A 24,765-nucleotide genomic window follows, 5' to 3' on the forward strand; every position below is an offset into this window, starting at 1 on the left:
AGCACTTGGGCTTTGGATTTGGGGTCTCAAAGTGAGAAGGGAACACAAAGTTGTGGATTTGGGGGTCTTGAGAGAGAAAAATCCAAAGGTCTGGATTTTACTGGGGTGAGAGAAGTTTAGTGGTGTGTTTGAGGGTCTTTCCATAAGGAGGGATGTAGTAAGTTTAAGGGTCTCAGGAGGGGGAATATTCCAAGGACATGGATTTGAGTCTTAGGGCAAAGAAGATCCCAGGCCTGTGGAAGTGGAGTTCCTGGGAGGAGAACTATACAGAAAGCCTAACAGAATCCTGGGGTTAGCACCTGACCTGAGGTGTTAACTAGCTTTTGCTTTGGACCCAATACAGTCTCTCGATACCCAGAATCCTCACTGGAACCTCAAAGGCCAGGATAAGTGCCAGAGAGCCCATCTCTGGTCAGGAAAGGGGTAGAAGACCAGAACTACATTTTAGTGGAACTTTCCACAGACCTGGATCTGAGTAACTCATCTCAATGGGCAAAGGGATTGGCTGGGTCTTGGAAAATAGCAATTAACAACCACCAATATGGTGGAGAAATCCTAACTGTCCCAAGGGTATAATTTAGCAAGAGTGCCACGGGTTTCCTACCCAGGTCCTTAGAGAAGCCCACTAGATTGGTATCATTTCTATCATCATCATTATCATTAATGTTCCCCATTTTATATAGGGGATACTGAAGACAGAGAATAGACAGTGGGCAGGTGGCACACATGTGAGAGGCTATTAAGCCAAAGACCTTGAACTCCTATCTCTTCTACTCTGCATTCTTAGGTTTCCCTTTCTGGGTTTGTTTTCTCCACCAGTGGAAAGGGAATATTTGGGAAGAGAAGGTCATATCTGATGATGTGTTAAGGTTTCTTTAAGGGTAATTACTGGTTTGTCATGGGTTATTAGTAGGTTGTGGGAACTATAGCAAAAGAGATTTAGATACACTCCAGTGTTGGGAGCACAGATGGACCATGGGATGGGTGGGAGTAGAGAAAGTATGAGAGGCCCTACTGTCCTTCCCTCAGGGAGATTCTTCCTTAAGAATTAGGACATAGGGAAACACCCGTGGCTCAGTGAGTAGGGCGCCGGCCCCATATACCGAGGGTGGCAGGTTCAAGCCCAGCCCCGGCCAAACTGCAACAAAATAATAGCCGGGCGTTGTGGCAGGCACCTATAGTCCCAGCTACTTGGGAGGCTGAGGCAAGAGAATTGCCTAAGCCCAAGAGCCACAGCACTCTACCGAGGGCGACAAAGTAAGACTCTGTCTCAAAAAAAAAAACAAAAACAAACAAACAAAAAAAAAGATTAAGGTAAGCACTATTAATCCAAGAAGACTAAGCCTTTGTGTGTATGATCACTGAATCTTTGTAAGAATGATGCTGGTTCATCATCATCCTCATTTTGAAGATGAGCAAACCAAGACTCTATAAAGCCACTTGTTTGAGGTCACATAGGTAGTAGTTAAGGGAGCTGGAATATGAACTCTCACTTTGTCTCCCTTCATTCACTGGCCTAGTTTATCCTGGAAGTCAAATGGAGATCAATCTTAGCAGCAGGTGCCAAGATTGGCATCAGCAGTGGATGCAGTGACTTCACCTACAGGTTTTGATACCAGGTAGGCCAGCAAGGGAGGGGCATGATGTTGACATTGAGGTTGCCCCAGGTGTATACTAGGATGGGAAAAAAATCAGCACTGAACTTGATCCCAGGAGAATATTAGTAGAGCCACCTGTGGTGCCAAAAGGGCTCTGAGGGTTGGCCTAGGAGGTTGACTTTAGGACAGCATAAGAATGGCATCATGCAGGGCTAAGGTTGGTCCCAGCAGGCTCTGACATGAGCATTAAGTAGGTGTTAATATCGACCCTACCTGGGCCTGAGTTTGGTCCCAGCTGGGCTCTGAGAGGGGCTCCAGTTGGGCACTAGGCAATTTCTGATGGTTGGACAGTGTAGGGTTGCACCCAGCCTCAGGGTCTTGAACAAGTGAAGGTGTCAGGGGTTGGCACTCCCAGGGCTGGTATTCCTCTCAAAGTATTCAACCTGTGGGAAGGGAATAAAGGGCAGAGAACAAAACAGAGAGAGGAAAGTTGTTTATTGGCTTTGGAGGGGTAAGTGGTGAGAGAAAGGATTAGTGCAGGCTTGGCAGATATCAGTGCCTCTAATCCTCATCACCAGGCTGCACCTGGGCTGGCTGCAAGCCTGGGCACCTCCCCTTCCTCCTTGTTTCTTAAAGAAGAAGGAGGTAGAAACTTGGGGAGTTTGTTTCTCAGTGAGGTTACTACCAGGAAGAGTACTGAGTATTCAAAGGGCTGCCCTGAGCTGGCCAGGGAAGGCGGGGCATGGAGTCAGGCTGGAAGAACTTGGAGATAGAGAGGTCAGTGAATTTGGCCTTATTGATTATCCTGAAACGTGGCCGGAGAGATCAGTGTTTGAAGTCACATGGAAGGGACACATCCCAGTGGGCCAGTGGCTTGGGCACAGGCTTCCAGAGAGAGCTAGTGGTGAAAGTGGGAAAATCCTTTGCCTTTGCTGGGCCTCAGTTTCTCTCTCTGGATGGATGGAACAGTGGTTAAGAGCAAGGTTAAGGCATACACTGGAATTCTAAGCTTGTCGCTTCCTGGTTGTGTGACCTTGAGCAGCTAACTTCACCTCTCTGAGCCTTATAGAGCACTGGCTCTTAGTCTGTGGGGCTAATGTGTACCATGTGGGTGGCAGTTAAGTGCCCAGTGCATATTAGCTGCTCTTCTCACTAATGCATAGGATGAAGGGGATTGATGAGATGTTCTCTAAGCCTCCTCCTGACTTTTATATTCTCTCGTCTACAGTTCCTAAAGGTTTTCCTCTGGAAAATGGGGAAAGGGAGAGAGAGTTTTTAAGAACCTCTCTCCCCCATCCTTTCCTCAGCACAGCCAAGCCTTCTGCACAGGAGCTGAGGAGAGGAAATGGATCTTGGGCCGCCTCCCGCTTGGCATGGCTGTGCGCATGTATGTTGCATTGTGCCCATGGTGCTAGATGGAGTCATGTATTCACCAGTATCTGTGGGGTTTGCATTTGAGCTTCATACGTGGGTATCCATGCCAGTTTATGTCGACACGTACACATCTGTGCACATCCTGGCAGGGCGTGTGTGGCTGAGCCTCTGTGCCCGAGTGACCCCCCAGTCCCTGCCTCTATCTGCCCTTGTAGCATAAGTATATACATGCTTTGGGGTATGCTGGCTGGGAATGTCTAGGACATGTGTCTCTGTATCCAACCCAATGAATGCCTGTGAATTCACATCTATGTGTGCATGTGCATTACTGGGTGACTACATATATGGGTGCATTTGTGTATGTGTTGTAGGGTACATATGCAGGCACGTGGGCCATGTTGTGTACACACAAATATCCGATGTCTGCCTGTGACTGTCAATTAGGTTACTACCAGGAAGGGTACTGAGCGTTCAGAAGGGCTGCTCTGAGCTGGCTGGGGGGTTGGAGATGGAGTCAGACTGGCAGAACTTGGAGATAGAGAAGTCAGCAAATTTGGACTTATCGATTATTCTGGATATGGCGTGAGAGATCAGTATCTGTGTTTGTATTCAAACATGGCCCTGGCCCAGCTATGTTTTTCTCTTTCTTTCTCTTTTTTTATTATTTTTGACACAAAGTTTCACTCTGTCGCCCTAAGTAGAGTGCTATGCAGTCATCATAGCTTGCAGCAACCTCACTCTTGGGCTCAAGCTATGCTCTTGCCTTAGCCTCCCGAGCTGCTGGGACTACAGGCACCCGCCACAACAACCCACTGATTTTTCTATTTTTAGTAGAGATGGGTTCTCACTCTTGCTCAGGCTGGTCTCAAGCCCCTGAGCTTGAACAATCCATCGGCCTCAGCCTCCCAGTTAGGATGACAGGCTTGAGCCTCTGCTCCTGGCCCAGTCTCTCTTCTTCAAAAGAAAAACTGTGTGAACTTTTTTCTGAGCATGATCTTAATTAAACTTCTCATAGCAAGCCTGTGAGGTTGGGCTTATCATCTCTATTTTGCAACTGAGATAGGTAAAGCCTCAAAAATTCGAAGTTACTTGCTTTGGGTCCCACGGCTAATGAGGGCAGAGCCTTGGGTATGGCTTTGTGTGACTGTAAATTTCATGCTTCTAACTGCCACTCTGGACAAACAAGCCCCACCTTCTCTTCTTTGTGAAACACTAGAAAACTGCCCTAATCCCTTGTCATTCTTGAAAAACTTCCCTGTAAGCATGAAACAAAAGATTCTAAAATATTAGAAAAGAAAAATAAGTCTTTTAATAGAAGGGAGCCTTGACCTTCCACAGTTCTTGCATTCTTCGGAACCTTAACCAAAGAATCCAACCAACCAGTGAACCACGCAGGCCATTGGCACAAGGGGAGCCTGGAGAATAAGTGGTCGTGTCAGAGTGAAATGTTTGAGTTTCAGATATCAGAGTGATGACAAGGATTAGGGTAGGGCTGTGGGAATGTTGGCTGAAGTACAGTGAAGAAGGGAAAAGAAAAGAAGAAAGTCAAAGTTCTTCCTGGTGGTGTGGCCAGCTCATGTCCTAGCCTGAAATGCCCTCCTATCAGGAGAATGGCAGGACAGAGGGTAGAGAGAGGGGAAAGAAGTTGGATAGATGACTGGGATGAAGGACACAGATGCAAAGGAGAAAGGATTTTTTAAACAAAAAGGTGAGGGAGACAGATAGTACAAGTGCTCTGAGAAGTCTCTTCGTCTCTAATGGCAGACTAACTCCTATTGGATCAGGCATCCTGCAGATAACAACTATTAACTCTGAGCAAAACATTAAGAAAATTAATTCCTCAAAATCACCGGAGGATGAATAAAAGCAGCCAAGACTGAAGAGAGTTGTAAGACAGGGATTTTCTGTTGTTTTTTTTAAATAGTTTTCAGCCTGGGGCGGCGCCTGTGGCTCAAGGAGTAGGGCGCTGGTCCCATATGCCGGAGGTGGCGGGTTCAAACCCAGCCCCGGCCAAAAACCACCAAAAAAAAAAAAAAAAAAATAGTTTTCAGCCTGAAGGTAGCCCTTGGACAATACCTTGTGGCATTTATAAAACCCAGATAGGAACATTGTGTTTTTTCTGATCTCAGTAACAAGTAAACAAGAGTTCAGTGTGATTAAAGCACCTGCTGGTAGTGGTGGTGGAATCACAAAAAGGAGAGAGCCTGAGAGGGGGAGCCCAAATTCTGTGAATAAGTGTTGTTCAAGTTTCTGCTGATCGTTGAGCTACTCATGCTAAAATAACTCTAAGTAGACAGATAAAGCCAAAAGAACAGAACTGAAATTTCAGACCTGAGCATTTGAGCTTAGCCAAGCTAACTGCCTTCTCCATTAAAATTAACCAAAAAAGGCAATATTTTTAACAGAACATAACAGAATCTAGAGTCTCTACAGTATATCACTAGCAATATACAGGATGAAAGCAAAAATTAACAGGCATTGGAGAATACAGGAAAATGTGATGCATAATCAAGAGAAAAAACAATTGATAGAGGCTAACCTTGAGATGGCAAGGATATATACATATATATATATATCACCTTGTCAGCCAAATGCTAACATGAGGGTCACCCAAGGGTCAGTCTTTATCAATGTGTGTATATGTATATCATATATATATTTATATATACATAAATACTGATATATAATACATTATATTTATATAATGTATTTAAATAATTATATACATATTATATATACGTATATATATATCAGGTATTCATAAAGTTCATCTGCAATTTACTGTGTTAAACTATTTTAAATTGCACACCAACTTTATGTCCATTCTGTATATATAATTATCAGTACAGCAGGCCGAGTTCCTTATGTTGACCACACCCATGTGTTGACCAATTTGTTACAGTCCCTTGGGTGGTCAGTGTACAGAGGTTCTACTGTGTATGTATGTGCGTGCGTGTGTGTGTGTGTGCGTGTGTGTGTGTGTGTCTGTATATATATACATATATATATCTCCTTGTTAGCCAAAATATATGTTAGGTATATATAATTAGGGATATATATATTATAATTTTATATATTTGTGAGGTACTTATGTGATACTTTGATACGATGTGTATTGATCAAATCAGAGTATTTAGGATATTCATCACCTCAAACATTTGTCATTTCCTTGTGTTGGGAACATTTCAAATCTTTTGGCTTTTTCTAAAATTTACAATCGATTATTGTTTTTTTTTGTTTATTTGTTTGTTTTTTATGGTGAAAAGTTATATATTTAGAATTGGCCAGCTGGACTTGGTTTAGATGATCCCAATTTTGTTGGCAACATCCAAAGCATCATAATCAGGAGCCAGTCGAACATATGCCTTCTTCTCACCATCAGGCCTGATCAGGGTGTTGACCTTGGCCACATCAATGTCATAAAGCTTCTTCACAGCCTGTTTGATCTGGTGCTTGTTAGCTTTGACATCCACAATGAACACAAGTGTGTTGTTGTCTTCTATCTTCTTCATGGCAGACTCCGTGGTCAGGGGGAACTTGATGATGGCATAGTGGTCAAGCTTGTTTCTCCTGGAGGCGCTCTTCTGAGGATATTTGGGCTGCCTCCAGAGTCTCAGAGTCTTTGGCCGCCGGAAGGTGGGTGATGTACGGATCTTCCTTTTTTTGTGGCTGTGGATGCCTTTTAGCACTGCCTTCTTGGCCTTCAATGCCTTTGCTTTGGCTTCCGCTTTGGGAGGGGCAGGAGCTTCCTTCTTCGCTTTCGGCACCATCTTGTGAAAAGCTACAATCGATTATTGTTAACAAGCCAGGCACTTTATGGTGTAGTATGGCTCGTCCCTGTAATCCTAACACTCTGGGAGGCCAAAGCAGGTTGGTTTGCCTGAGCTCAAGAGTTCGAGATCAGGGTGGTGCCTGTAGAGTGGGTAGGATGCCAGCCACATACATTGAGGCTGGCAGGTTCAAACCCAGCCTGGGCCAGCTAAAACAACAGCGACAACTGCAACAACAACAAAATATCGCTAGGCGTTGTGGCGGGTGCCCAGGATGAAGGAGAGAAATGAGTGGGAAGGGAGGGGAGGGGGCAGGTTTGATAGAGGGGGGGTAAACGGTGGGACCACACCTATGGAGCATGTTACAAGGGTACAAGTCAAATCCATCAAGTGTAGAGCATAAATGTCTTAACACAATAATCAAGTAAATGAAGTGAAAGCTATATTAATTTGTTTGATGTAAGCACTCCAAATTGTGTAAAAAAATCAACACATTGTACCCCACACATGCACAAATGTATTCATGATCTATGTGTATATGACTTAAAAAAAAAATAAAGAATTTAAAAAGAAAAATAATAAAATCACCTGTTTATGTCTATACTCCAGGATGGAGAAGTGGCATTGAGGAACAAGAAGTATTGGCCCAACCTTCTGATCCTAAGTGCATTGGAACTGGCAGAAGGAGCGAGGTTCCCTGGAAACGATGTTAGAGAAAAGTGGGGCTCTTGGGAGAAAAAGTGGGAAATGGAAGGAAGGTTTGGGCAAGTGGTTTATTTATTAAGCAAATGCTAAGAAAACAGGTATTACGTGCCAGACAGGGTTTAAATTCTGGGAATTAGCAGTCAACAAAACAGTCTAACCTCTGATTACATGAAGCTTATGTTTCGTTTTGTTTTGTTGGCAGTTTTTGGCCAGGACTGCGTTTGAACCCACCACCTCTGGCATGTGGGGCTGGCGCCCTACCCCTTTGAGCCACAGGCGCCACCCTGAAGCTTATGTTTTCTTTTGTTTTGTTTGAGACAGAGCCTCAAGCTGTCTCCCTAGGTAGAGTGCCGGGGCATCACAGCTCACAGCAACCTCCAACTCCCGGGCTCAAGCGATTCTCTTGCCTCGGCCTCCCAAGTAGCTGGGACTATAGGGCGCCTGCCACAACACCCAGCTATTTTTTGGTTGCAGCCGTCATTGTTGTTTGATGGGCCGGGGCTGGATTCGAACCTGCCAGCTCAGGTGTATATGGCTGGCACCTTAGCCCCTTGAGCCACAGGCACCAAGCCCTGAAGCTTATGTTTTGAACATGTCCAGGAATTTAAGTAAAAGAGCATTCTGCCAGGATCCTACTTTGAGAATAGAACATAGGAAGAAGAAGGAAATAAATGGCATGTTGGGAATTTGGGTTTTTTCTTTGTCTATTCTTTCTCCAGTGCCATTCTGTGTTACTTACTATAGCATCACAGTAAATCCTGAAGCCAGGTAATTTCAGTCCTCTCACTTTATTCTCCTTCACTATTGTGTTGGGTATTCTGGGTCTTTTGCCTTTCTAAATAAACTTTATTTTTTTGAATATTATGGGAGTACAAATGTTTTGGTTACATAAATTGGTTTGGAACACTTTGAGTCAAAGTTATAAGTGTGCCCACACTTACCATGCATTGCACTGCTAGGTGTGAATTGACCTGTCCCCACTTCCCTCTTCCCACCTACTTCATTTCTCATGGGATTTTGTTGTTGTTGTTTGTATGTTTGTTTTGTTTTGAGACATAGTCTCACTCTGTGGCCCTGGGTAGAGTGCTGTGGCCATCATAGATCACAGGTACCTCAAACTCCTGGGTTCAGGCAATCCTCTTGCCTCAGCCTCTGGAGCAGCTGGGACTACAGGTGCCCACCACAACATCCAGCTAATTTTTTCTCTTTTTAGTAGAGACAGGGTCTCACTCTTGCTCAGGCTGATCTGAAACTCCTGAGCTCAGACAATCCACCCGCCTCAGCCTCCCAGAGTGCTAGGATTATAGCTGTGAGCCACTGTGCTTGGCCTTCTAATACATTTTATTTCTAATAAATGGCTTCTTGTAACAACGTAGCTGATGATAATGACTATACCTATTACCATAGCTAATTATTATTGGTGCTATATGCCAATTATTGTGCTGAGTGCTCTGCCTACGTTAACTTATTTAGTTTTCCCACAAGCTCTTAAGATAGGTGATTTTTATCTACAGTTTACAAATGAAGAAAACGAGGCAACTACTAGATCTCCTAATCACGACATGAGGTTGCGGTCTACCAGGCAAGCTGTGGAAATGCTGGGAGGAGCACGAACAGGCTGCTGTGAGGAAACCGATGCGCTCATGACTCATCCACCTAATGGTAACAAATTGCACATTCACTTTTTGGAGACAGGATGGCTTCAGGCTCTCTCGAAGACTTTGGCCTCTTTTTTGTGCTTTGCCTGAGTTTGAGCATCTCAACAATTCTGAACCAGATCTCAACTCTGAGTCAGCCTTTCTTTTAAGTAAGTCAGATGGTGAGGATCTTAAAATCCTGGGGAAATACATTCAAAAGTGTATTCATTCAAAGGCATTCTTTGTAACTCAGGAATTAGCAATGTCGGCATTTTATTTCTCTCTGTCTTTATGCCTTTTTCTGCTGATCCCATGGAGGTGGAGAAAAAGATATCAAGGCTAGGCTGGGGGCGGTAGCTCATGCCTATAATCCTAGCACTCTGGGAGGCAGAGGTGGGAGCATTGCCTAAGCTCATGAGTTCCAGATCAGCCCGAGCTAGAGCAAGACCCCATCTCTAAAAATAGCCAGGTGTTGTAGCAGTCACCTGTAGTCCCAGGTACTCGGGAGGCTGAGGCAAGGGAATCACTTGAGCCCAAGAAGCTGAGATCGCTGTGAGCTGTGATGTCACAGCACTCTACAGAGGATAACAAAATGAAACTCTATCTCAAAAAAAAAAAAGATATCAAGGCTGAGAGGGAAACACTGGAAGTACAGTTACACACCACATAATCACATTTTGGTCAATGACAGACCACATATACAATGGTTAACCCATAAGATTCTAATGGAGCTAAAAAATTCCTGTTACCAAGTAACATCATAGCTATTGTAAAATCATAGTGCAATGTATTACATGTTTGTGGTGATGCTAGTGTAAATAACCTATGTACAAAAGTATAGCACATAAATTATGTATGGTACATAATATCTGATAATGATAATAAATGACTATGTTACTGGCTTATATACTATACTTTATATCATTGTTGTAGAGTGTACATCAGCCAGGGCCGGGCTTGAACCTGCCACCCTTGGCATACAGGGCTGGTGCCCTACCTATTGAGCCACAGGCGCTGCCCACGTCTGCCACTCATTAAAAAATCAGATCATGGGCAACGCCTATGGCTCAAAGGAGTAGGGCAGCAGCCCCCATATGCCGGCTAAGGTTGGTTTGTGTCTTATTTTTAACAACAAAAAAATTAAAAGATAAAAAAATAATTAAAACTAGAAAGAAACTATAGAATAGGACATAAAGAAAAATATTTTGGTAAAGCTGCGTAATTTTAAGGTAAGTGTTATTACAAAAGACTCAAATGTTGTTTGTTTGTTTTTGAGACAGAGTCTCACTATGTCAACCCCAGTAGAGTGCTGTGGCATCACAGCTCACAGTAACCTCAAACCCTTGGGCTCAAGCAATTCTCTTGCCTTAGCCTCCCAAGTAGCTGGGACTATAGGTGCCCTCCACAGCACCCGTCTGTTTTTAAGTTGCAGTTGTCATTGTTGTTTAGGAGGCTCGGGACGGGCTTGAACCAGCCAGCTACAGTGTATGTGGCCGGCACCCTACTGACTGAGCTACGGGCACCCAGCCCAAAGACACAAATGTTTTTAAAAATTAAGTTTATAAAGGACAGAAGTTCTAGGCTTGTGCAGTGGCTTACTCCTGTAATCCTAGCACTCTGAGAGGCCAAAGTGTGTGGATTGCTTGAGTTTATGAGTTCAAGATGAACCTGTGCCAGAGTGAGACCTCGTCTCTAAAAAAAGAAAACTAGCTGGGCATTGTGGCAGGTGCCTGTAGTCCCAGCTATTCAGGGAGGCTGAGGCAAAAGGATCACTGGAGCCCAGGAGTTTGAGGTTGCTATGAACTATGACACTATGGCACTGTACCCAGAGTGATAGAGTGACACTCTGTCTCAAAAAAAAAAAACCAACAAAGAAATAATTACAAAGAACTATCTAACCATAGAGAGTGATATCAACATTCAGAAACAGGAAGGTCATTCAACCCAAGAAGATTTAATCCAAATAAGGCTATTCAAGGCTTTTAATAATCAAGCTCCCAAAAGTCGCAGACAAAGGAAAGTGAGAAGTGAGAAAAGAGAAAAAAATTACATACAAAGAAGCTCCATTACATCTAGTAGTAGACTTCTCAGTGAAAACCTTACAGGCCAGGGGAGAGGGGCATGGTATATTTAAAGCACTGAAGGAAAATACTTAACCATAGAATATTATATCCTGCAGAAAAATCCTTCAAACATGAAGGAGAAATAAAGACTTTCCCAGCCAAACAAAAGGTGAGGGATTTCTATGAAATAGAAATATCAGACCTGTCCTACAGAAAATGCTAAAAGGATTTCTTTAATCTGAAAGAAAAGAACATTAACGAATAATAAATTTTCTAGGCTGGGCATGGTGGTTTATATCTATACTCTCAGCATTCTAGGAGGCCGAGGCAGGTGATTGCCTGAGCTCAGGAGTTGGAGACTAGCCTGAGCAAGAGCAAGACCCCATCTCTACTAAAAAAAAAAAAAAATAGAAAAACTAGCCAGACCTGGTGGCGGCCACTTTGAGTCCCAGCTACTTGGGAGGTTGAGGCAAGAGAATCACTTGAGCCCATGAGTTTGAGGTTGCTGTGAGCTATGATGCTATGACACTACCCAGGGAAACAGAGTGAGACTCTGTCTCAAAAAAAAAAAAGTCTTCTGAAGGTATACAAATCACTGGTAACCATAAGTACACAAATATAGGATACTCTATTGCTATAATTGTGGTGTACAAACCACTTACATCATTATTTATTTATTTTTTTTTTTTAGACAGAGTCTTACTCTGATGTCCCAGATAGAATGCCATGGTGTCATAGCTCACAACAATGTCAAACTCTCGGGCTCAAGCAATCCTCTTGCCTCAGCCTCCTGAGTAGCTGGGTCTACAGGTGTCCACCGCAATACCTGGCTAATTTTTCTATTTTTAGTAGAGACAGGGTCTTGCTCTTGCTCAGGCTTGTCTTGAACTCCTGAGCTCTAGCAATCCACCTGCCTTGGACTCCAAGAATCTGCTGGGATTACATGGGTGAACCACCATACCTGGCCAACACTTAAATCTTTAGTGAGAACACTAAAAGAGAAACCCATCAAAAATAAAATAAAACAAAAGCAACAACTTTTTGAGAGATAGATAGTATAAAAAAATTTGGGTGAAAACAACAGAGTTAAAAAGCAGCGGAAGAATGGAGTCAATGGGTAGAATTTCTATTAGATTTCTTTTTCCTTGTTTGTTTGTAAGCAGAGATGTCATGCTTAAAATAATTGGTTATAAAATGTTATTTGCAAGCCTCATGGTACCCTCAAATCAAAAAAGCTATAACAGATACACAAGAAAATGAAAAACAAGAAATTAAAAACAGCATCACTTTTAACAAAGGAAGCCCAGAAAGGAAATAAGGAAAAAAGAGAGTACCGTGCTGTTTTGGTTACTATAGCCTTGTAGTAAATATAGCTTGAAGTCTGGTAAAGTGACACCTCCTTCTTTGTTCTTGTTACATCGGGTTGTGTTGCCTACTGGGGTTTTTTTCTGTTTCCATGCAAAGCATAGAACTATTTTTTCTAGATCCTCAAAAAAATGACATTGGGGCCAGGTGCAGTGGCTCATGGCTGTAATCCTAGCACTCCGGGAGGCCAAGGCGAGTGGATTGCCCTGAGCTCACAGGTTCAAGACCAGCCTGAACAAGAGCAAGACCCTGTCTCTAAAAACAGCTGGGTGTTGTGGCAGGTGCCTGTAGTCCCAGCTTCTCAGAAGGCTGAGGAAAGAGAACTTGAGCTCAAGATTGGAAGTTGCTGTGAGCTATGACTTCACAGCACTCTACCATGGGTGACAAAGTGAGACTCTGTCTCAAAAAAAAAAAAAAAATGACATGGGAATTTTTCTTTTTTTTTTTTTTTTGAGATAGAGTCTCACTTTGTTACCCTCAGTAGAATGCTGTGGCATCACAGCTCACAGCAATCTTTAACTCTTGGGCTTAAGCGATTCTCTTGCCTCAGCCTCCCAAGTAGCTGAGACTACAGGTGCCTGCCACAACGCCTGGCTTTGTTGTTGTTGTTGTTGCAGTTGCCATTGCTATTTTAGCTGGCCAGGACCAGGTTCGAACCTGCCACCCTTGGTATATGGGGCCAGCGCCCTACCCGCTGAGCCACAGGTGCTGCCCATAACATTGGAATTTTAACAGGGATTGCATTGAATCTGTAAATCACTTTTGGTAGTATAGCTATTTAACAATGTTGATTCTGCTGATCCATGAACATGGTATGTTTTTCCATCTGTTTACATCCTCTGTGATCGCTTTCCTCAGCATTTCATAGTTCCTCTATAGAGGTCCTTCACCTCCTTAGTTAAATATATTCCAAAGTCTCTTGTTATTGTTGCTACTGTGAAAGGCAAAGGAAAGACATGGAAATCAGCACGTTTTCAGAACACACTCTTGTAGCTAATAACTCTGTTGCTGTAATACATGTTTTGGTCACTTTATTGATAAAGTCTGCCTTCTGAGTTGTGGCATTTCCACTGGTTATGGTGCTGCTCTGAATACTGGTCAAGGGGGAGCCTGCCTCTGCTTGTGTTGTGTTTGGCAGTGATCATGAACTTTGATGTGCCTGGTGCATCCCTGATCATTGGTGTCAACATCAATAAAGATAATTTTGCAAGGGCCAAAAAGTTTGCAGCCTCTAAATATATTAACATCCAGGGCTTCAGTAAGGCCATCCAGGAAGTTTTTTTGTTTTGTTTTGAGACAGAGTCTCACTGTCACCCTGGGCAGAGTGCTGTGATGTCACCGCTCACAGCAACCTCAAACTCTTAGGCTTAAGCGATTCTGTTGCCTCAACCTCCCAAGTAGCTGGGACTACAGGTGCCTGCCACAATGCCCGGCTATTTTTTTTGTTGCAGTTGTTTAGCTGGCCTGGGCCGGGTTCGAACCTACCACCCTCGGTGTATGTGGCTGGCACCGTAACCACTGTGTTATGCGCGCCGAGCCCAGGAAGTACTCTTATTGAGATGGCTGATGACTATTCCTTTGAGTATTGTGACAACATCTGTGGTGGTTGGAGTAGCTGCTTCAGGTGACGAAATCATCACCATTCTTCCATTCCAGCTGGTAACAGGTCACCCAGGGAGAGGCACTGCCCTTGGAGGATGGAAGACTGTAGAAAGTATCCCAAAGTTTTGTCTGACTATATATCCAAGGAGATAAAAGTTGAGTTTGTGACTCACAGTCTGTCCTTGACAGAATTAACAAAGCCTTCAAATTGATGCATTTAAAGAGGAGCACTTGAACTGTTATAAAGATTTAAATTCAAAAGAGAAAAATATGTCCATCCTGTCTTGTCCCGATAGGCAGGGAGAAGCTGCTCTCCAAAGTTCATAGCCTCTTGGACCTTCAGTAACTACGCTAGGGCAATAGTGTTATGTGCATAATTCACAAATCTCTGTAATTAAGGACAAGGATAATTCAGATACAAATCTGCTTTCTGGACTCTCCACATAAATAATTGCTAGCTCAGTAAGGAATATTTTAACAGGCCACACATAATGGTTTATGCCTGTAATCCTAGCATTCTGGGAGGTAGAGGCGGGTGGTTTGTCTGAGCTCAGAAATTCAAGACCAGCCTGAGCAAGAGCATGACTCTGTCTCTACAAAAAAATAGAAAAACTACCCGGCTGTCATGGTGAGCGCCTGCAGTCCCAGCTACTCAGAAGGTGGAGGCCAGTGGACCACTTGAGCCCAGGAGTCTGAGGTTTCTGTGAGCTATGATAACACCACAGCACTCTACCCAGGGTGACACAGGGGGACTCTGTCTCAAAAAAAAAGGCTGGGTGCTCAAGCCTGTAATCCTAGCACTCTGGGAGGCCAAGGCAGGTGGATTGCTTGAGCTCACAACTTTGAGACCAGCCTAAGCAAGACCTTGTGTCTACTAAAATTAGAAAAACTGAGGCAAGAGGATCACTTGAGCCTGAGTTGGAGGTTACTGTGATCTATGGCGCCATAGCACTCTACCCAGGGCGACAGCTTGAGACTCTCAAAAAAAAAAAAAAGAATATTATAACATAATAAATGTAATTTCTGTAAAAAATATAGCTATATTTATTTCACAATGTACATATACTTCAAAACATCATATTGTATACAATGAATACATTCAGAAAATAAATTTTGGCCAGGTGCCATGGCTCACTCCTGTAATCCTAGCACTCTGAGAGGCCAAGGTGGATCACCTGAGCTCAGGAGTTCAAGACAAGCCTGAACAAGAATGAGACCCCATCTCTACTAAAAAATAGAAAAACTAGCTGGGTGTGGTGGTAGACATCTGATTACTCAGGAGGGCTGAAGCAATAGGATCCTTTGAGACTGAGAGTTTGAGGTTGCTGTGAGTTATAATGCCATGGCACTCTACCCAGGGCAAAAGAGTGAAGCTCTGTCTCAAAAAAAAAAAAAAAAAAGAAGAAGAAGCCCAGCTCAGCACCCATAGCTCAGCGGTTAAGGCGCCAGCCACATGCACCGGGGCTGGTATATTCAAACCCATCCTGAGCCTGCTAAACAAACAATAAAACAATAGCCGGGTGTTGTGGCGGGCGCCTGTAGTCCCAGCTACAAGGGAGGCTGAGGCAAGAGAATCACTTGAGCCCAAGAGTTTGAGGTTGCTGTGAGCTGTGACACCACCGCACACTACCAAGGGCGACATAGTGAGACTTTGTCTCAAAAAAGAAAAAAAAACAAGTAGTTTCTTAAATATTTAGTTGTAATAATGGCATTGAAGTTTATTTTTTTGAAGGCTTCATTTGTCAGAAATACATGTTAAAGTATGTGAAATAATATGATGTCTGGGACTGGGTTTTTTGTTTTCAATTGACAAATTAAATTACACATATTTATCTTTTTTTTTTTACAAAGAGCATGGTTTCTTTTTGTATAATTACATATATTTATCATTTACTAGATTATACTTTGACATATGTATTAATATGTTGAATGGATAAATTGGATAATTAACTAATTAGCATATGTATTACCACACAAACTTATTTTTTTGTGGTAATAACACATAAAACCTACTCTCTTGGGCAGTGCCTTTGGCTCAGTGAGTAGGAGCCAGCCCCATGTACCAAGGATGGCAGGTTCGAATCTGGCCCCAGCCAAACTGCAACCAAAAAATAGCCAGCCGGGCATTGTGGCGGGCGCCTGTAGTCCCAGCTACTCAGGAGGCTGAGGCAAGAGAATCGCCCAAGCCCAAGAGCTGGAGGTTGCTGTGACACCACAGCGCTCTATCCAGGCTACCAAGTAAGACTGTGTCTCTAAACAAAAAAAAAAACAAAACAAAAACCTACTCTCTTGGCAATTTTCAGGGATTCAATACTGAGATTGTTTTTTTAAGTACTTGTGTTAAAAAGAGAAGATGTGGGTTGGAGAAGAGGTGAAACAATATTGGTCTTGTGTTGAAAATCTCTGAGTAATGGATACCTCAGCACGTGTTGTACTATTTTCCTTGATTTTTCATAATTGAAAAGATTTTAGGGCTTGACATCCATAGCTCAGTGGTTAGGGCATCCCCACATATGCCAAGGCTGGCAGGTTTGAATCCGGCCCACGCCTGCTAAACAACAATGACAACTACAGTAACAACAACAACAAATAGCCAGGCGTTGGGTGGGCACCTGTAGTCCCAGCTACTTGGGAGGCTGAGGCAAGAGAATCGCTTAAGCCCAGGAGTTAGACGTTACTGTGAGCTGTGACGCCACGGCATCGCACCAAGGGCAACATACTGAGACTGTCTCAAAAAAAAAAAAATAGGCTTGGTGCCTGAGGCTCAAGCAGCTAAGGTTCCAGCCACATACACTTGCACTGGTGTGTTCGAATCCAGCTCGGGCCCTCCAAACAACAATGATGCAGCAATCAAAAAATAGCCAGATTTTGTGGCAGGCGCCTGTAGTCCCAGCTACTTGGGAGGCAGAGGCAGGAGAATCGCTTGAGCCCAGGAGTTGGAAGTTGCTGTGATCTGTGATGCCACAGCACTCTACCCAGGGTGACAGCTTGAGGCTCTATCTCAAAAAAAAAAAAACAAAAACATAAAAATAATAAAAAATAAAATAAAAAAATTTTAGTCTGGACAAGGTGGCTCACACCTGTAATCTTACCACTGTGGAAGCCGAGGTAGGAGGATCTATTGAGTTCAGGATTTCAAGACCCACCTGAGCAAGAGTGAGATTCTGTCTCTACTAAAAATAGAAAAATTAGCTGGGTGTGGTAGCATGCACCTGTAATTCCTAGCTACTTGGGAGGCTGAGGCAGAAGGCAAGGAGGATTGCTTGAGCAAAGTTTGAGGGTGCTGTGAGCTAGGCTGAGGCATGGCACTCTAGCCCAGGTGACAGAGCAAGACTATCTGAAAAAAAAAAAAAAAAAAACCCAGAAAATAATTATCAGGCCCAAGATGTCAATAACGATGATCTGAGAGACCCTGCCTATGTCCCTCACTTGCCCCCAGTTCCCTCTCCAGTAGGAGTGCAAGTCAGACCAAAAGAAGAACTCGAAGCCTCCTAAAACGCCCTGTCTCATGAAGCCCAGGTTCCCCTGTCAGGCAGTCCCATTTGGCCCCTCTCAACCAAGTTCTACGGTCAGGGAAAGTTGGTTATGGTATTGGGGTGCATCCAAAACAACACGCTCCCCCAGAAGTAAGGGTGAATGCCAAGGGAAACTAGAGATATATAATCCTATAATTAAGTCTGGGGTGGTGGCTCACGCCTGTAATCCCAACACTCTGGGAGGCCAAGGTGGGTGGATCACTTAAGCTCAGGAGTTAGAGACCAACCTGAGCAAAAGCAGGATCCTGTCTCTCCTAAAAATAGGAAAGACAGGCCAGGCATCATGGCAGGTGCCTGTAGTCCCAGCTACTCAGTAAGCTGAGGCAGGAGGATCACCTGAGCCCAAGAGTTAGAGCTGTGAGCTGTGATGAGACTGGGGCACTCTACTCAGGGCAACAGAGTGAGACTCTGTCTCTAAATAAATAAAAATAAAATCCTATAATCAAGCCTTCAGCCCTCTTACAAAACCTGCCCCAACTGGCCTTTTCAGGGCTTGAGTAACAGTTCTGGCTCCACATCTACCCCACCATGTGCCTGAGACCTGGGGCATCAAGTTCCTCCCATGCCTGCAGTAACATGGTGCACACTCACAAACCTCTACCTAGTTTCCCAGACCCTTGACCTCAGTGGCTTTCTCCCCTGCCCTAGTCCCAGGCTAGGAGCCCTGGCCCTGCTCCAGGCTTTGCAGTCTGCCCTTGTGAGCTGGCCAGAAGGTGGGTAACAAGGACCAGTTTCCGAGGCAGGAACCAAGAGCAGACACGGCTGGTGGGGGGCTTAGGACGGCAGGAGGAGGACTATACGTATGTGCTGGGCAGGTACAGTCACACAAGTCCAAGGGCCTTTATCCCTATGGCTCCCAGCCCCACTCTTCTCCCAAACCCTCCTTCAGCCTCAGCCCAGCTCCAGTCTTGCTCATTTCGGTCTAACTTTGGAAGCAAGAGAGACAGAGACAGAGAGGGGACAGAGCAGAGACAGAGAGGGGACACTGACAGATACCATGAAAGAGAGGCAGAAAGAGAAAGGGGACAGAGAGAGTGAGAGACAAAGCCGCAGAGACACAGAGGGCAAGAGAGACAGGGAGAGAGAGCAAGCGTGACAGAGAAGAAGATTCAGAGGCAGGGACGGTAGGGGCTGAAGCAAGTGAGATGCCCGCGGAGCGTCAGAGACCAGCTGCAGGAGACAATGCAGAGAAGAGCTTTGAGAAACAGGCCTCAGAGAATGAGAAAACCCCAGCTCAGAGAAGGAAAGCAACCTGCCCCAGGCCACTCAGCCAGTCAGTGGCACAAGTGGACTTGAACTCTGAGAAATAGAATCAAGTGCCCAAAACACGAAAGGGACTCTGGCCACTATCTCTGGCCCACCATTTTGCCGTAGCCCCATAACTCCACCCAACCCCCCAAACCAGGCCTTGGGCCCCAAATGCAAAAAAATAGAGGTTCCTTTGCCCCATCCCAAGGCAAAGGACCATCATTGGCCACAGTGAGGAGCGCTGAGACCAGCCTCCAGGCCCAACTGCTCCAGAAGGGCTCCCTAGGTGGGGACCCCGCCCACTGTGCCAGTCCAGCTGGCTGTGAGCCCTGGGCCACAGGAAAAGTATGTAGGAAGCTGGGAGGAGCTAGGAGCCCTGGCCTTGCTCCTGTTTTGCAATTTGCCCCTCTGCCCAGGCCAGGAGATGGGTGACTTGTTTACTGTCAAAACAAAGAAAGTAGGGGTTGAGGGGTGTGGGCAGAGATAGATTAAGAGCAACCCCTGTCCTCCCAAGCTCACCAAGAGCTGTAGGTCACACATCTGGAGCAGCCACGGCCACAGCCAGTCTGTTCCAGAACACACCTCAGCTGCCCCCACAGCTCAGCAGGTAAAAAGCCTGAGTGGGGTTCACTGGAGGAGGGGTTAACTCCCAAGGGGGTGCTGTCTCTGGCTCCATCTCTCTGTCTCTAAGTCTGGCTGGGAATCTCTTTTGCTGTCAGCTCTGAGAACTCCGAGATGTGTTCTGAACACGGGGGTTGCTGTACTGATGCCTCACCCAGCAGGTGGCACCTCTCTCTGGAATGTGACCCCTTGGCTCACAATGTTGCTGTTTCTGCTTCTGCCCTCCCTCTCTGTCTGTCTCTCTTTGGATGTCTCTGACATTTCCTCTCTTATTTTCTCTCTCCTCTCCGTGTCTCTATGTACCGCTTTCTGTCTCGGTCACTCTTCTCCCTCAGACTCCGTATCAGCTCTGCCTCTTCCTTTTCTCTGCCTCTATCACCCTCCTTCTGTCCATTTTTCAGTCTCCATCTCTACCTCCCAGTAAGTGTACATTCCTGTCTCTCTACCCCATCTGTCCTCGGTCTTTCTCTAGCTCTGTGTCTCTCTAGTTTTTTGTTTTGTTTGACAAAGTCTTATTCTGTCGCCCTGGGTAGAGTGCTGTGGCATCATAGCTCACAGAAACCTCAAATTAATTCTTGGGCTCAAATGATCCTCTTGCCTCAGCCTCCTGAATAGCTGGGACTACAGGCACAAAACCGGGCTATTTTTTGTATTTTTAGTAGAGACGGGGTCTCACTCTTTGCTCCAGCTGGTCTTGAACTCCTGAGCTCAGGCAATCCACCGACCTTGGCCTCCCAGAGGGCTACGGTTCCAGGCGTGAGCCACCACGCCCAGCCCTCTCCAGTTTATGTCAGCCGCTCTCTGTGATGGTCTCCCTGTCTGGCTTTCCCTATTTTTGTGTCTTGATTTGTCTGCCTCTGTCCCTGTGTGTCTCTATGTCTCCTTGACACTGATTGATAGATAAATAGGTCGATGAGAGAGAGCTGAAGAGAATTGTCTCACTCGGCTTTTCCGTATCCCTCGTTACCTCTATGTGCATCTCGCAGTCTGTCTTCATCTCTGTCTCTGTATGACTTCTTTCCTCTGTCTCCTTCCGTCTCTCTCCTTGTCCGTCTATCTGTACTTTGCCTCTCTCTCTTTCACCCTCCCTTCCTCCCTCCCCCATCCCCTGGTCTGTGCTTGTCTCTGCTTCTCTCCATCTGCCATCAGTTCTTAGACCTAGGGAAAGCAAGTTTTAGAAAGAGATGAGGAGGGCGGTGCCTGTGGCTCAGTGAGTAGGGCGCCGGCCCCATATACTGAGGGTGGAGGGTTCAAACCCAGCCCCGACCAAACTGCAACAAAAAAATAGCTGGGCGTTGTGGCGGGCGCCTGTGGTCCCAGCTGCTCAGGAGGCTGAGGCAAGAGAATCGCCTAAGCCCAAAAGCTGAAGGTTGCTGTGAGCTGTGATGCCACCGCACTCTACTGAGGGCGACAAAGTGAGACTCTGTCTCTAAAAAAAAAAGAAAGAGATGAGGAGAGGAGGGCTCCCACTCTCTCCCCAGCAATGTACTCTCCCAGTTTGCCCTCCAGACACCAGCAGCTGACTTAACCAGGGCCAGTATCAGTACACCTATCCTACTCCTATTCCTGGCTCTCTCTCATCTGTGTATTCCTGACCCTCAGCTCAAGGGACAAGGGACAACTGTCCTCAGGAACCAGACCCCCTCCCACTCCTGGGAAACCTGGTATAGCTTTACTCCCAACATCTGCTGACCTCCCTCACCAAGGTGCAAGGGCCTTGGCTTTGGTGATGGCGGAAGGATAAGAGGAAGTGGTCCCACAGCCCCAGGACCTTTGTAACCTTCGTCTTCTCACCTCCAATTGAGCAAGAAGTATGACCCCCAGGCGGCGCCTGTGGCTCAGTGGGTAGGGCACCGGCCCCATATACCAAGGGTGGTGGGTTCAAACCCGGCCCCAGCCAAACTGCAACAAAAAAATAGCCGGGTGTTGTGGCGGGCACCTGTAGTCCCAGCTATTCAGAAGGCTGAGGCAAGAGAATCGTCTGAGCCCAGGAGTTGAGGTTGAGGTTGCTGTGAACTGTGATACAACAGCACTCTACCAAGGGTGATAAAGTGAGACTCTGTCTCTTTTTTTTTTTTTTTTTTTTTTTATTGTTGGGGATTCATTGAGGGTACAATAAGTCAGTTACACTGATTGCAATTGTTAGGTAAAGTCCCTCTTGCAATCATGTCTTGCCCCCATAAAGTGTGACACACACTAAGGCCCCAACCTCCTCCCTCCATCCCTCTTTCTGCTTCCCCCCCCCATAAACTTAATTGTCATTAATTGTCCTCATATCAAGATTGAGTACATAGGATTCATGCTTCTCCATTCTTGTGATGCTTTACTAAGAATAATGTCTTCCACTTCCATCCAGGTTAATACGAAGGATGTAAAGTCTCCATTTTTTTTAATAGCTGAATAGTATTCCATGGTATACATATACCACAGCTTGTTAATCCATTCCTGGGTTGGTGGGCATTTAGGCTGTTTCCACATTTTGGCAATGGTAAATTGAGCTGCCATAAACAGTCTAGTACAAGTGTCCTTATGATAAAAGGATTTTTTTCCTTCTGGGTAGATGCCCAGTAATGGGATTGCAGGATCTAATGGGAGGTCTAGGTTGAGTGCTTTGAGGTTTCTCCATACTTCCTTCCAGAAAGGTTGTACTAGTTTGCAGTCCCACCAGCAGTGTAAAAGTGTTCCCTTCTCTCCACATCCACGCCAGCATCTGCAGTTTTGAGATTTTGTGATGTGGGCCATTCTCACTGGGGTTAGATGATATCTGAGGGTTGTTTTGATTTGCATTTCTCTAATATATAGAGATGATGAACATTTTTTCATATGTTTGTTAGCCATTCGTCTGTCATCTTTAGAGAAAGTTCTATTCATGTCTCTTGCCCATTGATATAAGGGATTGTTGGCTTTTTTCATGTGGATTAATTTGAGTTCTCTATAGATCCTGGTTATCAAGCTTTTGTCTGATTGAAAATATGCAAATATCCTTTCCCATTGTGTAGGTTGTCTCTTTGCTTTGGTTATTGTGTCCTTAGCTGTACAGAAGCTTTTCAGTTTAATGAAGTCCCATTTGTTTATTTTTGATGTTGTTGCAATTGCCATGGCAGTCTTCTTCATGAAGTCTTCCCCCAGGCCAATATCTTCCAGTGTTTTTCCTATGCTTTCTTTGAGGATTTTTATTGTTTCATGCCTTAAATTTAAGTCCTTTATCCATCTTGAATCAATTTTTGTGAGTGGGGAAAGGTGTGGGTCCAGTTTCAGTCTTTTACATGTAGACATCCAGTTCTCCCAACACCATTTATTGAATAGGGAGTCTTTCCCCCAAGGTAAGTTCTTGTTTGGTTTATCAAAGATTAGGTGGTTGTAAGATGTTAGTTTCATTTCTTGGTGTTCAATTCGATTCCAAGTGTCTATGTCTCTGTTTTTGTGCCAGTACCATGCTGTCTTGAGCACTATGGCTTTGTAGTACAGACTAAAATCTGGTATGCTGACGCCCCCAGCTTTATTTTTGTTACTAAGAACTGCCTTAGCTATACGGGGTTTTTTCCGGTTCCATACAAAACGCAGAATCATTTTTTCCAAATCTTGAAAGTACGATGTAGGTACTTTGATAGGAATGGCATTGAATAGGTAGATAGCTTTGGGAAGTATAGACATTTTAACAATGTTGATTCTTCCCATCCATGAGCATGGTATGTTCTTCCATTTGTTAATATCCTCTGCTATTTCCTTTCTGAGGATTTCATAGTTTTCTTTATAGAGGTCCTTCACCTCCTTCGTTAGGTATATTCCTAGGTATTTCATTTTCTTTGAAACTATGGTGAAGGGAGTTGTGTCCTTAATTAGCTTCTCATCTTGACTGTTATTGGTGTATACAAAGGCTACTGACTTGTGGACATTGATTTTATATCCTGAAACATTACTGTATTTTTTGATGACTTCTAGGAGTCTTGTGGTTGAGTCTTTGGGGTTCTCTAAGTATAAGATCATGTCGTCAGCAAAGAGGGAGAGTTTGACCTCCTCTGCTCCCATTTGGATTCCCTTTATTTCCTTGTCTTGCCTAATTGTATTGGCTAGAACTTCCAGCACTACGTTGAATAGTAAAGGTGACAGAGGACAACCTTGTCTGGTTCCAGTTCTAAGAGGAAAAGCTTTCAGTTTTACTCCATTCAGTAAAATATTGGCTGTGGGTTTGTCATAGATAGCTTCAATCAGTTTTAGAAATGTGCCACCTATGCCTATACTCTTCAGAGTTCTAATTAGAAAAGGATGCTGGATTTTATCAAATGCTTTTTCTGCATCTATTGAGAGGATCATGTGATCTTTATTTTTGCCTCTGTTAATATGGTGGATAACGTTTATAGACTTGCGTATGTTAAACCAGCCTTGCATCCCTGGGATGAAGCCTACTTGATCATGATGAATGACTTTTTTGATGATAAGCTGTAATCTATTGGCTAGGATTTTGTTGAGAATTTTTGCGTCTATGTTCATGAGTGAGATTGGTCTGAAATTCTCCTTTTTGTTTGGGTCTTTTCCTGGTTTTGGTATCAGGGTGATGTTTGCTTCATAGAATGTGTTGGGGAAGATTCCTTCTTCCTCAGTTTTTTGGAATAATTTCTGCAGTACAGGAATAAGCTCTTCCTTGAAGGTTTGATAGAATTCTGGAGTGAAGCCATCTGGACCAGGGCATTTTTTAGTTGGAAGCTTTTTTATTGTTTCTTTGATCTCAGTGCTTGAAATTGGTCTGTTCAGGAGGTCTATTTCTTCCTGGCTAAGTCTAGGGAGAGGGTGTGATTCCAGATATTGATCCATTTCCTTCACATTGTCAAATTTCTGGGCATAGAGTTTCTGGTAGTATTCAGAGATGATCTCTTGTATCTCTGTGGGATCAGTTGTTATTTCCCCTTTATCGTTTCTGATTGAGGTTATTAGAGATTTTACTTTTCTATTTCTAGTTAGTCTGGCTAATGGTTTATCTATTTTATTTATTTTTTCAAAAAACCAACTCCTTGTTTCATTAATTTTCTGAATGATTCTTTTGTTTTCAATTTCATTGATCTCTGATTTGATTTTGGATATTTCTTTTCTTCTACTGAGTTTAGGCTTAGATTGTTCTTCTTTTTCCAATTCCATAAGATCTCTTGTGAGATTGTTGATGTGCTCTCTTTCTGTTTTTCGAATGTAGGCATCTAAAGCGATGAATTTTCCTCTCAAAACTGCTTTTGCAGTATCCCACAGGTTTTGGT

At 44.3% G+C, this 24,765-nt stretch overlaps 1 protein-coding gene and 1 pseudogene across 2 annotated transcripts in view; one reads left to right on the forward strand and one right to left on the reverse strand.

Moving 5' to 3' along the window:
• Positions 1–6,193: 6,193 nt before the first annotated feature.
• On the reverse strand, positions 6,194–6,776 carry LOC128596794 (60S ribosomal protein L23a-like). Its single transcript, XM_053606520.1, has one exon. It carries the CDS (start codon positions 6,740–6,742, stop codon positions 6,272–6,274), a length of 471 nt encoding a protein of 156 aa, XP_053462495.1. The 5' UTR covers positions 6,743–6,776; the 3' UTR covers positions 6,194–6,271.
• Positions 6,777–13,655: 6,879 nt separating this feature from the next.
• The window catches only part of LOC128596595 (cytochrome P450 2F5-like), a 29,752-nt pseudogene continuing 18,642 nt past the window's right edge, over positions 13,656–24,765 (forward strand). Inside the window, exons 1-2 of the transcript XR_008383115.1 lie at positions 13,656–13,787; positions 21,029–21,225. The product of XR_008383115.1 is annotated as a cytochrome P450 2F5-like (transcript). The remainder of the gene's footprint in view (positions 13,788–21,028; positions 21,226–24,765) is intronic.

The sequence above is a fragment of the Nycticebus coucang genome, chromosome 10 (assembly GCF_027406575.1).
Source record: "Nycticebus coucang isolate mNycCou1 chromosome 10, mNycCou1.pri, whole genome shotgun sequence".
Taxonomy (NCBI): domain Eukaryota; kingdom Metazoa; phylum Chordata; class Mammalia; order Primates; family Lorisidae; genus Nycticebus; species Nycticebus coucang.